The sequence below is a fragment of the Mobula hypostoma genome, chromosome 1 (assembly GCF_963921235.1).
Source record: "Mobula hypostoma chromosome 1, sMobHyp1.1, whole genome shotgun sequence".
Classification (NCBI taxonomy): domain Eukaryota; kingdom Metazoa; phylum Chordata; class Chondrichthyes; order Myliobatiformes; family Myliobatidae; genus Mobula; species Mobula hypostoma.
In genome coordinates, this window is record NC_086097.1 from 149,426,417 (window position 1) to 149,441,167 (window position 14,751).

At 39.7% G+C, this 14,751-nt stretch overlaps 1 protein-coding gene across 1 annotated transcript in view; it reads left to right on the forward strand.

Moving 5' to 3' along the window:
• Window positions 1-14,751, forward strand: part of tg (thyroglobulin) — a 348,151-nt gene that overhangs the window by 5,671 nt on the left and 327,729 nt on the right. The window contains exons 4-7 of the mRNA XM_063057803.1: window positions 412-597; window positions 3,449-4,573; window positions 9,399-9,986; window positions 12,638-12,880. Coding sequence (XP_062913873.1) covers window positions 412-597; window positions 3,449-4,573; window positions 9,399-9,986; window positions 12,638-12,880 — 2,142 coding nt within the window. The remainder of the gene's footprint in view (window positions 1-411; window positions 598-3,448; window positions 4,574-9,398; window positions 9,987-12,637; window positions 12,881-14,751) is intronic.

The window sequence follows — 14,751 nt, forward strand, 5'->3', positions numbered from 1 at the left end:
TCTATTGTTTGTCATTTCCACCTTGTGAAATAGATGCTGACCATGCCTTTAACAATTTTATATACTTTTATCAGGTCATCCCTCAGTCTCCAAGACTCTGTAGAAAATAATCCAAGTTTGTTCAAACTCTCTTCCTGGTGATCCTCTTTTACACCCTCTCAAAAGCCCCTACATCCTTTCTGAAATGTGGCGATTAGAACTGACACAATATTCCAAATGTGACCTAGATCAAAGTTTTATACACTTGCAGGATGACTTTCCAACAAGTAAACGCTACGTATGTATGCCTTCTGATGCCATAAATAAAATTTCAAAAAAAAACAAACGAGAAAAGATATTGACACATCAAAACATAAAATTGAAATGATCCTTGAATTTAAATTTGCATCTGGGTTTTATCCATTGTTATAGGCCCAACGAGATGTGAAATTGAGAGGTTTACAGCGGCTTCATTTGATGATGTCTTCACTCCATCATGTGATGACGATGGGAACTATCTGCCCATACAATGTCAGAAGGGGGGTCAATGCTGGTGTTCAGATCCCAATGGAGAGGAACTGCTTGGAACAAGGCAGCAGGGAAGAAAACCTAACTGTGGTAAGTTTTTGCTGGTTCTTTTATCACTACTTATATTTCCAGTGTGTCCCTGGATCTTCTCCTATTCTATTGTCCTTCCAACAAGTCTAAGGATATTCAACTATTTAATGAGCAGAAAGGCTGGATACATATTGTACCTGATCTTTCATCTTTCTCCCTACTGTAACTGGTACATTGCCTCATTCACTTTCAGCTGTGGCTCACTAATAATACACATGCATCCAAATCCAAAGGTTTCAAAAGCTATATAAGAACATAATAACTTCAAAAAGGAGCAGGAGAGGCCATCTGGGCTGTCAAGCATGTTCCTCCATTCATATGGCCATAGCTGATCTGGCAGGGAACTGAACCCTACCTACCTGAATTTTCCTCATTCCCCTTAATTCCCCTGCTTTGCAAAAATCCAGCTGTGTTTTAAATATATTTATTGAGGTATCTTCTGTTATTTATCTGAGCAGAGAAATCCACAGATTCACTATTCTCTGGAAAAGAGGGAAAGAGCAAGAGGATAAGACATGAGAGAATAGGACCAATCAAATGCGACAATGGAAGAGTGTGTATGGAACCGGCGGAGATAGCAGAGTTACTTAATGAATACTTTGCTTCAGTATTCACTACAGAAAAGGATCTTAGCAATCGTAGGGATGACTTACAGTGGATTGAAAAGCTTGAGCATATAGACATTAAGAAGGAGGATGTGCTGGAGCATTTGGAAAGCATCAAGTTGGATAAGTCTCTGAGGCTGAGGAGATGTACCCCAAGCTACTTTGGGAGCCGAGGGAGGAGATTGATGAGCCTCTGGCGATGATCTTTGCATCATCAGTGGGGACGGGAGAGGTTCCAGAGGATTGGAGGGTTGCAGATGTTGTTCTCTTATTCAAGAAAGGGAGTTAGAGGTAGCCCAGAAAATTATAAACCAGTGAGTCTTACTTCAGTGATTGGTAAGTTGATGGAAAAAATTCTGAGAGACAGGATTTATGAACATTTGGAGAGGCATGATATGATTAGGAATAGTCAGCATGACTTTTTCAAATGCAAGTTGTGTCTTATGAGCCTGATTAAATTTTTTGAGGATGTGACTAAACACATTGATGAAGGTAGGGTAGTAGATGTAGTGTAAATGGATTACAGCAAGGCTTATTGAGAAAGTAAGGAGGCATAGGATCCAAGGGACTTTGCTTTGTGGATCCAGAACTGGCTTGCTCACAGAAGGGAAAGAGTGGTTGTAGATGGGTCATAGTCAGCATGGAGGTCGGTGACCGGTGGTGTGCCTCAGGGATCTGTTCTGGGACCCCTTCTCTTCATGATTTTTGTAAATGATCTGGATGAGGAAGTGGAGGGATGGGTTAGTAGATTTGCTGATGACACAAAGGTTGGGGGTGTTGTGGATAGTGTGGATGGCTGTCAGAGGTTACAACGGGACATTGATAGGATGCAAAACTGGGCTGAGAAGTGACAGATGGAGTTCAACCCAGATAAGTGTGAAGTGGTTCATTTTGGTAGGTCAAATATGATGGCAGAATATAGTATTAATGGTAAGACTCTTGGCAGTGTGGTGGATCAGAGGGATCTTGGGGTCCGTGTCCATAGGACACTCAAAACTGCTGCACAGGCTGATTCTGTGATTAAGAAGGTATATGGTGCAATGGCTCACACAAGAGGGCATATTTTTAAGGTGCTTGGAAGTAGGTACAGAGGAGATGTCAGAGGTAGGTTTCTTACACAGAGAGTGGTGAGTGCATGGAATGGGCTGCCGGCTACGATGATGGTGGCTGATATGATGGGGTCTTTTAAGAGACTCCTGGACAGGTACATGGAGCTCAGAAAAATAGAGGACTATGGGTAACCCCTAGGTAATTTCTAAAATAAGTACGTGTTCGGTACAGCATTGTGGGTCGAAGGGCCTGTATTGCACTGTAGGTTTTCTATGTTTCTATGTTTATATGCTAAAAGCAGTTTCTCCTCATCTCCATCCTAAATCTACTCCCTCAAATTATGAGGCTCTGTTCCCTAGTTCTAGTCTCACTTACCACTGGACTCAACTTTCCTGTTTCTATCTTATTTGTCTCTTTCATAATAGTATTTATTTCCAAGAATACAACATCCACCTGTACCCCTTTATCCACCGCACTCATCAAATCATCAAAGAACTCCAGTAAGTACTTCAGATAGAATCTGCCCTTCAAGAATCCATGCTGTGTCTGTCTGTTGGATCCTCTTCTATCCAGGACATGACTAAGCAAGCTGTCAAAGACCTTTTTGAGATATTTCACACTTCAAGTTGTTCTACACATCCCTGTAGCACTATATTGCCCAAGAGCCTGTTGTACCTGAGGTTTATCATTTTAGATTCGGATGGGTAGGGGTAGGTAACAAGTCAACACTGCATTCTTGAGAAAGATAAATCCTACTTGTGGAACAGAGGTTAACTCTGACACCAAGTTCTGGGACAATGTATTTCAATATGTGAATAATGGCAAGAAAATAGTAACCTGTATTACAAATGATTATTGTGTTTTAGCAACTTCAGCCAAAGTTTGCAAGAAATACTTAGTTAATAACAAATGGATAAACTAAATTCAATTGGTTCAGAACAAGAGTAATGGCATTTGTTAGAATTAAGCATTTCAAGATTAAAATCAGAAATCCTCTATTTGGAATTTGCTTCTTCGAGAAGCTACTCAAGTTTGAGTAAGATGGACTTGTAAGAACATAGAGTATGAGGATATTAAAGACTATAAAGTTGCTAAATGGGATTGAAGGTACAGATCCAGAAACATCTAACTGAATATTGATTGACCTGTTCATGCTGCCAATTTCATGTATCTGTAACTGATCTTTTAAATTCCAGGGGATAGTGGAAGTGACTGTGAATCTGAAAGGAAACGTATGTTGTCATGGCTTTTCTATGGACCGGTTGGTCACTTCAGTCAACACAATATTTTCACTCTGCCTGCATCTTCACCTCAAGTTCTTGAAAAAATTAGCAAGGCTCTCAGCCACTGCAGCCCAGATCTGAATGAGTTGTTGGTAAAATCAGATTTTCTGGTTTCCATGCTCCAGGCTGTAGAGTCAGACACTGGCAATTTCAATCTAGAAGTGATTCTGGGTGAGTTTGTGGAACAAATGTTTCTATCTAAGGACCTTGCACTTACTGCTCTTCAGTTCTCTGCGAACTCCAAATTCTTCATAGAAAATCTGTTTGGGGGCAAATTTCTGAAAAATGTGGGTCAGTTCAATTTCACTGGCAGTCTTGGAAGCATGGGAGCTTTTAATTTCAGTCAGTTCTTCCAGCAGATTGGCTTAACTGGAATGTACAGTGGAGGAAATTTTGTGGAACTTGCCAAGTTGTTTTCACCCCTCGAAGACTCTTACCTTTCAAAAGGAGCAGCAGGATTCTCCAGGGACACCTTCAATTTGAATCAGACAATTCTGGACAACTTTGGACGGGCAGTTAACTTACAGGAGAACCAGAACATTGTAAGACTTATGGCATCACTTTTTGAGCAACGTAATGTTCTCAGGATATTGCAAGAAATCATCAGCTTTTTTGATGCAGATGATGGCAGTTTATCTGAAATCATCCAGCTACTTTTAAGAAGTGCCAGACTGGGAATTTGTGATCATCGGAACTCAAAGCTGTTTGTTCCCAGGTGCACTAGAGACGGTGACTATGAGGAAGTCCAGTGTCAAGGCTCACACCTTGATTCGTGTGTGGTCAATCAAAGATTGGAGGTTCCAAACACAAAAGTTCAGGGTCAAAGGCCACAATGTTCCACGCTGTGTGAGCAACAACGTCAGAGTTCTATACTCATGAAAGAGCAGCAGCCAGCTGGATCTGATGTGTTTGTTCCTTCATGTGGAGCAGAAGGTGGTTTTCTATCCATGCAATGTGATGGGATGAGTTGCTTCTGTGTGGACCTGCAGGGCAGGCAGATTCCTGGAATAAGAAAACCAGATGGAGAAAGCATGAAGTGTAAGTTTCATTACCTCAGTGGTGATTTGTCTATCAAAATTTGCATCTGCACAGATACTACATTAATCTTGAGTAGTCAATTTAAGGACAATAAAGTAGATGGAGTTGATTTGTCAGGCTTTTTCCAGAAATGATCTCTTACTATAGGTGAAGCAGTTTTCATTTTCAAATTCTGAGCGTTAATTGAAATCAATAGAATGAAGACCCCTTTGATTCTGCAAAGAACAAATAATCCATTACATAAATTAATGTAAAAACATGAACACAAGAATAGATAGGAACCAAAAAAAGGATCAATTAAACTAAACATTTTGATAATTACTGATGGATTTCAACATCACAAGTGATAAATTAGGCTAGATAAATTCTGTCAAATTGCTTCACATAGTCCAGAGAAATTGGGATTATTCTCTTGGAACAGGAAAGATAAAATGGTAATTTAAGAGATTTTAGAGGGGTGTTCAAAGTTACGGGGAGTTTTGCTGAAATAATTAAATGATAAGTATTTCATCAGGTTGGTGTTGTAACCAAGGCCACAGAGTTAGGATAGTTGTCTAATGAACTGGGGAGAAAAGAAGCTGTTTATTTATGCAGTGATTTAGTCATAGACATTATAACATCAAATAGTACAGCATGGGAACAGACCCTTTGTCTCAAGATACTGTGTTAAACTAATTAAGCTAATGACACTGAATCCCTTCTGCCTGTACATATTCCATATCGCTCCATGCTCTATGTTTAACAGCCTGTCCAACTACTTTTATTGTATCTGTCTCCACGACAACTCCTGACGGCACATTCCAAGCACTTACCACTTCCCTGTGAAAAAAACTAACCCTGCCTACCTCCTTTGAACTTTCCTCATCTGACCTGAAATGCATGCCCCCGAAAATGAGAAGCGTCAATCTTGGGGAAAATGTCAAGGCCTCTCATAATTTTATTTACTTCTATCAGATCTTTGCCCAGCCTCTGTTGCTTCATAGAAAAGGACTCTACTTTATCTAACGTCTCCTTATAGCACATGCCCTTTAATCTAAACAGAGTTCTAGTAAACCTCTTTGGAATCTTCTCTGTAGCCAGCACAGCTTTTCTGTAGCAAACAACCAGAATTGAGAGCAATACTCCGGATGCTGGCTAGTCAGAGTTTTATAAGCAGGCTTGTTATTGTCTTAAATATGCTAATTAAAAGAGTGATGGAAGATCTAATAGTAACCTAATATAACCTTATAACAGCTTCAACTACCTCTCAGAATACTTTTCTAGCTTTAATTGAATGTTAAAATGTCTCCAGGGTTATTCCTGAGTTCATTTTAGGATTACCAAAGTGTGTGCATACATCTTCTTTACATTAAAGAAACATATTTCAGACTGAAGTGCAGAATATTTTGTTTACTGTGCATGGCCTTAATCTCACTAAACTACTGAAACAGGAACAGAAATGAGAGTGTACTGGAGCAAAAGTGAGTGTAACAGCCATTACTAAGGATAAGGTGCTTGGGAAGCTGAAAGATCTAAACCTAGATAAGTCACCAGGAACAGATAGACTATAGTGTCTGCAGTTTTGGGCTCCTTATCTAAGAAAGAAGGTGCTGGCATTAGAGAGTGTCCAGAGGAGGTCCACAAGAATTATTCTGGCAATGAAAGAGTTAACAAATGAGAAGCATTCGATGGCTCCAGACATAAACTCGCTGGAATTTAGAAGAATAAAGGGGAATCTCATTGAAACCTATCGAATATTGAAAGACTCGAATAGAATGGATGTAGGGAGAATGCTTCCATTAGTGGGGAATCTAGGACCAGAGGGCACAGCCTCAGAATAGAGGGGCATTTCTTTAGAATGGAGATGCAGAGGAATTTCTTTAGCGTGGATAGGTTCTTGATTAGTAAGAGTGTCACTGGTTACAGAGAGAGGGAAGGAGAATGGGGTGGAGAGGGATCATAAATCAGCCATGAAGGAATGGTGGAGAAGACTCAACGGGCCAAATGGCCTGAATGTGCTTCAATGACTTATCGTCAACATCCCAGTATAATGAAAGTAGTAGCTGAAGAAATTGTGGGGGCATTAGCAGTGATACTTCAAAAATGACTAGATTTTGGAATGGTTCCGGTGAACTAGAAAATTGCAAATGTCACTGCACTCTTTAAGAAAGAAGGAAGACAACATAAAGGAATATCAGGCCAGTTTGCTTGACTGCAGTGACTAGGAAGGTGTTGCATTCCATTATAAAGGATGAGGTTTCAGGGTATTTGGAGCCACATGATAAAGTAGGCCAAAGTCAGTATGGTTTTCTTAAGGGGAAATTTTGCTTGTCAAATCTGTTGGAATTCTTTGAAGAAATAAAAGGCAGGATAGATAAAGGAGAGACTATGGATGTTGTTTACTTGAATTTGCAGAAGATCCTTGACAGGGTGCCGCACATGAGGCTGCTAACCCAAGGTTAGAGCCCATAGTATTACAGGAAATGACCTATTATGGATAGAAGATTGACAGATAGGCAGGAGGCAAAGAGTGGAAATAAAGAGGGCCTTTTCTGGTTGGATTCCAGTGACTGATAGTGCTCCACAGGGATCAGTGTTGGGACCACTTCTTTTTAGATTATAAGTCAATGATTTGCAAATGATACGAAGATACATGAAGGGACAGGTAGTGTGGAAGAAGCAGGGTGCCTGCAGAAGGACTTAGATCAGGGGAATGGGCAAAGAAATAGCAGATTGGAATACATTTCAGGGAAGTGTGCCATCAAGCACTTTGGCAGAGGTAGACTATTTTATAAACAGGAAGCATATTGGTGCAAAGAAGTCCTGGTGCAAGGTTCCCTAAAGGTTACCTTTCAGGTTGAGTTGCTGGTAAGGAATGTAAATGTAGCTTTCATTTCATTAGGACCAGAATATAAAAGCAAGGATGCAATGCTGAGGCTTTATAAGACCTTGGTCAGACCATACGGAGTATTCTGAGTAAATTTGGGCCCCTTAGCGAAGAAAAGATGTGCTGGCAATGGAGAGGGTCCAGAGGAGGTTCACGAGAATAATTCTAAGAGTGAAAGGGTTAATGTATGAGGAGTATTTGACAACTCCAGGCCTGTACCTGCTGGAGTTTGGAAGAATGATGGGATCTCATTGAAACTTATCAAATATTGAAAGGCCTGGATACCACGGACATGGAGAGTATGTTTCATGTAGTGGAGGAGTCTAGGACCAGTGGGCATAGCCTCAGAATACAAGGACATCACTTTATAGCTGAGATGAAGAGGAATTTCTTTAGCCAGAGGGTGATGAATCTGTGGAATTCATTGCCAAAGATGGCTGTGCAGGCCATGTCATTGGGTATATTTAAGGCGGAAGTTGATAGGTTGTTAATTAGTAAGGGCATCAAAGGTTACAGGGAGAAGGCAGGGGAATAGAGTTGAGAGAGATAATAAATCATCCAAAATGGAATGGTGGAGCAGACTCGATGGGTCAAATGGCCTCATTCTACTCCTATGTCTTATGGTCTTATCAAAATCAAGAGAGCTGGAATAATAATTCTGTGAATGTGAGTTTAAAACTTATTTGAAGTTGATAATTTGAATTCAGTTTAACAAAAGAACATCTCACTTTAAAAAATGGTAGAGGAGTGTCTGTGATGCTATAAAGAGCAATGTTTTAATGATTACACTGAAAAGCATCAGCCTGGCTTAATTGGTGACATTTGCCTTCCAGCAATAAGATTGTGGACTCGAGTCACATTGTGAAGATTCGATTTTACAATCTAGGCTGATACTTTGGTGCAGTAATGAAGAATTAGTTCTCAATTTAAAACGTTAAACAAATATTTTCTTCCTTTCCCTCTCAGCTGAAGAGTCCCATGGTAGTATTGAAGAAAGCTGTCTCTGATGCCCTGGCCAATACTTATACTCCCTCCACTTAACCAAAACAAACTAGCTGGTCATAATGGGCAGCATCTATGGAAAAGTGTATAATTGACATTTTAGGCTGAGGCTGTTCATCAGGACTGATGAAGAAAGGACTCGACCCGAAACATTGACTATACTCTTTGCTGCTTGGCCTGTTGAGTTCCTCCAGCATTTTGTGTGTGTTGCTTGTATTTCCAGCATCTGCAGATTTTCTCTTGTTTGTAGTTGGCCATAATCTCATTGTAGTTTAAGGAGTCTTATTATATTTCTAAAAATTATTTCTTTATTATTTAGAGATACAATGCAGAATAGGCCCTTCTGGCCCTTCGATCTGCACTGCCCAAGCAACCTCCATCAACCCCGATTTAACACTGACTTAATCATGGGACAATGTAAGATTGGACGCATTAACCTAGTCAGTACATCTTTAGATTTTGGGAGGAAACTGGAGCACCTGAAGAAGTCCCACGCATTCCACAGTAAGAACATAGAGAGACTCCTTACAATGGACGCCGGGACTGATGTCTGAGCTCCAATGCACCAAGCTGTAATAGTGTCGCGCTCTCTGCTACGCTATTACAAAAAAATCACTGCTATGATTCAAGGAATAATTAAATAATTCAAGGAATGTTTTAAGAGTAATTCTCAAAAGGCATTATATCAACGGAATTTCTCCTTTTTGCTTTTCTTACCTACGATATATGTCCAATCCTACTGCAATGTGATTGATTGATGACTGCATTCCAGAAAGCGCCAGCAAACCACTCTGTTAGGGCCAGTAGAAAATGTTACATACTGTACATGTTAGATTTGCCAAAGAAACTGAAACCTTGTTTATAGATTTTAAAAAATTATTAGGTACCTGATTAAGCCAAGACTGAACATTCTTGCTCTGAACTTTATATTCATATTCTTTTTTTTAACCTTACCAGGCCCCAGTGCTTGCCAGTTGCTAGCAGCTGAGAAGTTCATTCAAACAACTGAGACAATACTGAGAGATTCAAGCCCATTTTCAACACCTGCAGCTTACATTCCCCAATGCAGAGAAAATGGAGAGTGGAGACGTGTCCAATGTGATGGCCCCCCTTTTCAGGTCATCTCCTTTTATCGTCACTGGATTGCTGAGAACAAAGGAGACTGGAATGTGTCAACTGTCATGGATGAAATCGTTGAATACCATAGGTCATCTCAAGCATCCATCAGTTTTGAGCTGTTTCTGAAGGAACTATATGACAGGGGGCATCAACATGTCTTTTCAGTGCTCTCTCAATACCCAACGTTTGATTCTATTTCTGCTGATGATCTTGAAGCAATTGCCAACTCAGAACTGGGCATCAATGTTCTACTGCACCCTTACACATTTTGGCAGTTGTTGTTTGGCCATGTAAATCACTACCCTGGCTCGTATTCTGATTTCAGTGTCAAGATAGGTGACCTGGAGCTGCGGAAATGTTGGTGTGTTGATGAAAAAGGACAAAAGCTGCCAGGAACAAAAGCTGAACTAAATCAGACCCCACAATGTAAGCAATACTACTGTTAAGAAGTCATACATATTAGTTTCCTCCCCTTCTCTTTTCCCTCAATCCCTCTTTGCTGTTTCCTTCTTTTGATATTTATCCCACTGGCTATACCTCATATATCCTCTTCCCTTTCATGTTTGGTCTTCCATTCTTCTGACATACTTTGGTTTCCTTATATCTTTCTCTATCCATATTGTACGTGTACTCCCTTTCATTCTCGTTCCTATTCCTATTACACTATCACTAGGCTCCAGAGGAGTGAAATCAGTCTTCATCAGTTTGCTGTGATAATTTGCAGTGAATCCATAAACTGCAAATGACCTTTTCCATTGAGTTCAACCACAGTAGCTCATTTAGTCACTCCTGCCCATCTTGTTAGGTCACGGCTTACCTGAACATAGATTTTCTTTTTTGACTTCGAACACCTTCGACCTTCCAAAGTGTATCACTTCATACTTTTCTAGATTCAACTCCATCTGCCTTTTCTCATCCCAGCTCAGTATCTTTTCAATGTCGTTTTGTAACCTACAACAAACTTTTACATTATCCTTAACACCACCAAACTTCTTACCTGCAAACGTACTAACCCACCCTTCCACTTCCTTATTTATGTCATTTATAAAAATCATCAAGAATAGGGGTCCCAGAAAATTGAAATTGAGGGCAGAGTACAACATTAATGTCAGGATTCTTAGCAGTATGGAGAAAGAGAGGTCTTGGGTCCAAGTCTATAGTTCCCTCAAAGTTGCTGTGTGAATTAATAGGGTAATTAACAAGGTATATGCAGTGCTGGCCTTTATTAGTTGGGAGACTGAGTTCAAGAGCCGTTAGGGATTGTTTCAATTCTATGGAACTCTGGTTAGACCACATTTAGAGCATTGTGTTGAGTTCTAGTTGCCTAATTATGGGAAGAATGCGAAACAGTAGAGAGAGTGTAGAGGAGATTTACCAGGATGTTGCCTAAATTAGAAAACATGTCTTATGAGGAAAGGTTGAGTGAACAAGGGATTTTCTTTTTGGAGCAAAGGAGGACGAGAGGCAACTTGATAGATGTGTATAAGAACATGAGAGACGTAGACAGTCAGTACTTTTTTCCCAGGGCAGATGATATTCTTTTAAGGTGAGTGGAGGAAAATTTAATGGAGATATCAGGGTTTTTTTTTAACACAAAAATGGTAGGTGCCTTAAACTCATGTTCAGGAGTGATAGTGGAGGTTGATCAAATAAGAACATTTAAAAGACTCTTGGTTAGGCACATGGATGTAAGAAAAATGGTTGATTATGGGCTGTGTAGGAGGGAAAGGTTAGATTGATAGTGGGGTGGGTGTATGGACATCAGCACAACATTGTGTGCTGAAGGGCCTGTGTTGTGTTGTTCTTTTCTATGTTTTAAGTGTATCTCTTAACAATTTTCTGGATTGAACTCCATTTGCCTCTTCTCCAACCTGTCTATAAAACTCTACAACTCTACAACCTGTCTACAATCCACTGTAACGTACAATACTCTTCTATATTATTCACAATACCTCCAACCTTCAATGCATCTTCAAACTTACGAACTCACCACTCCACTTTGTCATCCACCTTTACAAATGACAGAGGGCAGGGGTCCCACAACAGAAGACTGCTAGATCCTGAGCTCCAAGTAAAATACACTGACCACCCTCTTCCTGATGTGGGCAAGCCAATTCTGAATCCACGCAGTCAAGTTTCCACCTGACTTTCTGGATGTTACCTTGATTCTCATTCCTTGGACATTTTATTTAATGTTCTTGGAAAAAGGCCAATTCCACCCAACTCTTCCAAATATGCTTTACTTTCTTTACTATATATTATCCCATTGATGGGAATGAAACTAAATGTTAGAAATGCTTTATTTGTACTGTGAAATTGGGTAACACAATGGCATGCTATACCACAGCTCTAGGTTTCAATCCTGACCTCTGTTGTTATCTGTGTGAAGTTTGCCCCATCTTTATTTTATTATATGGGTTTCTTCTGGGTGTTGAAGTTTATCCTTAAATTGTGCAGACTGGTAGATCAATCAGCCACTGTAATTTACCCAATGGTGTAGGCCTCTGTAGAATCTGAGACAAGCTAATAGGAATGTGGAGGGAATAAAATGAGATTAGTGTGTTATTAGTGTAAATGAATGCTTGATGGTTGGCTAACGGGTAGGTTTCTGTGCTGTACGCTTTAATGACTCTGATGTGGGACAAAGTTCTATGACTTGTTTCATTGTTAAGACTCTTTATCATTCTGGTGAATTTGTACACTACATCGTAAGAGACCAAGGTATCTTCCCAGAGGTATCCTAACCATAATTCAAAGGATGACTCCACATAGGGTCTCACTGAGGTGTTGTGAAACCAATCATTCCATTTGTATCCAAGTGCTATTGAGGTAAAGATCCAATTCTATTTCCACCTTTCTCCTGTTTTCTCCTGATTGGCACATATGATTCAGCTCAACATGTTATAGTTTCTTGTGGGTAAAATATATTGACCATTATTCTGAAAATAATATGGAGGAGACTTGAGGTATTGAGGTATGGGTCTCAGTGGAGCTTTAAAAGTTCTACTACAATGTCCAGTTATTATGTTTTATTTGGATTGTGTCTGTGTGATACACCACTATTATTTTCTTTCCAGGTCCAGGATCATGTGGTCTTGCTACCGCACAAGTCCTTCAGTTTATTGATGAGGCAGATGAACTCATCTTTGCTTCCAACAATTCAGAAATTCCTTTTACACAGGGTTTCCTCTTAGCAAGTGGTATACACCTGACTGAGAGTGAGCTGCTTCATTTCTCTGAGAATTCACAGTCAGATATTTCCATTTTTGAAAAATTGCTGAGTGGATCTGACTACGCTATTCGATTGGCTGCCCAATCTAGTGAGTACATATATTGAACGTGTGTGAATTAATCTATTTTATAACATGATTCACTATTTCATTCTCCTGTTTCTGTAGGAAAGTCTATTTTAATGTATAAATTTAATGAGTCAATCCAAAGGCACAGTTTTATCGCTCACCATTTCCCAATCATGACATTTCAGTATCTGACAGGACATACTGTGCATTGATTCCAGTGCCTCAAGTATTACCAATTAAAATTACTTATCTCCATTGCCCCTTCTGCCATCCACTTAGAACCAAGCCATCTAGGAGTAAAATCAGAAAGCCGCGTTCATGCACAGGGAGGTGGAAATCTGCATCCCTGCATCCCAGAGGAACTCAAGACCAACAAAGTGACATTTTGTGATGTAAATTTGACAGACTTTTGCTATCTTTTTGCATCAAGGTACAGGGAACAATGGAGTTGGAGGTACCTAATAAAGTGGCCAGAGTCTATTTCAATTCCTATACTTCCTACAATCATAACTAATTAATCTATTTGCTGTTCCAATTCATCACATTATTACTATTTCCTTTGCTTCACCGCCAGAAACTGATTTTAGCAGACAAAGCATTTTTCTCTGGAATATACTTCCTAAACTTACCTCTCCACCCCTTTTCCCCCCTTAAGCAAGCAAGCAAGTTTATTTGTATAGCACTTTTCAAACAGAAGGCAGTTCATAGCACAAGGTATAATAATCAAACATCAAATTTCAGACAATATATATGAAAATAAAATCACACAAAAAATAGATGTGATAAATAGAAGTTACAGTTCAGGAAATCCTAATTAAAAGCTACAACGAAAAGAAAAAGTTTAAACCTCAATTTAAAAGAGCTTAAGGTTGGGGCAGACTTCAGATCCTCTGGAAGGTTACTCCAGATATGTGGAGCATAGTAACTAAAAGCTGCTTCACCATGTTTAGTTTTCACCCTAGGGTCAGTAAGTAGACCCGCCCCCAGTGACCTGAAAACTCAGGAAGGTTTGTAATGCACCAAGAGATTGGAGATGTATTTTGGCCGCAGTGCTTTATAAACCAGTAGTAATATTTTAAGGTCAATCCTCTGATAGACAGGAAGCCAGTGTAATGATCTGAGAACTGGAGGGATATGTTTAATTTCTAGGTCTTAGTGAGGACTCTAGCAACAGCGTTCTGAATGAGTTGCAACTGTCTGGGACCTGTGAAAACATCATTAGAGTATTCAAGCCTACTAAAAATAAATGCATGGATGAGTTTTTCTAGATCTTGCTGAGACACAAGCCCTTTAACTCTGGCTATATTTTTTAAATGGTAGTAGGCATTGTAATTGTTCCAACGCGGCAGTTAAAATTTAAGTCAGAATTCATCACAACACCAAGGTTTCTGGCTTGGTTTGTCATCTTTAATGACAGGGATTCCAAATGAGCACTGATTTTTAACCATTCTTTTTTGGCACCAAAAACTATTATTTCAGTTTTCTCTTTGTTTAACTGGAGGAAATTTTGGCTCACAAATCAGTGGTTTGTTCAATACTGTTTTTTTTTCGTGACTGTATGGGACCCTAATCACTTGATGACACTTCTATAAATCTGAGTGTCATCTGCAGAATTAAGGTAAGATATTTTGATGCTTACCATGATTTACTGTGTTAGGGATCTGGAGCTACAACTTGATGACCCTCAGCTAGTTAGGGAAAGTGAGGGGGTGATTGATAATATCGATAGAGAGATAGTGGACGGCACCCCTGTGACAGCCCTCCTCAGAAATAAATGTATCATTTGAGATACTGTTGGAGAGGTTGACCTGACAGAGGAAAACCATAGCGAAAAGGACTCTGGCACTCTGCCCAGTGCCGTGATCAAGAGAGCAAGGAGAAATGCAGTAGTT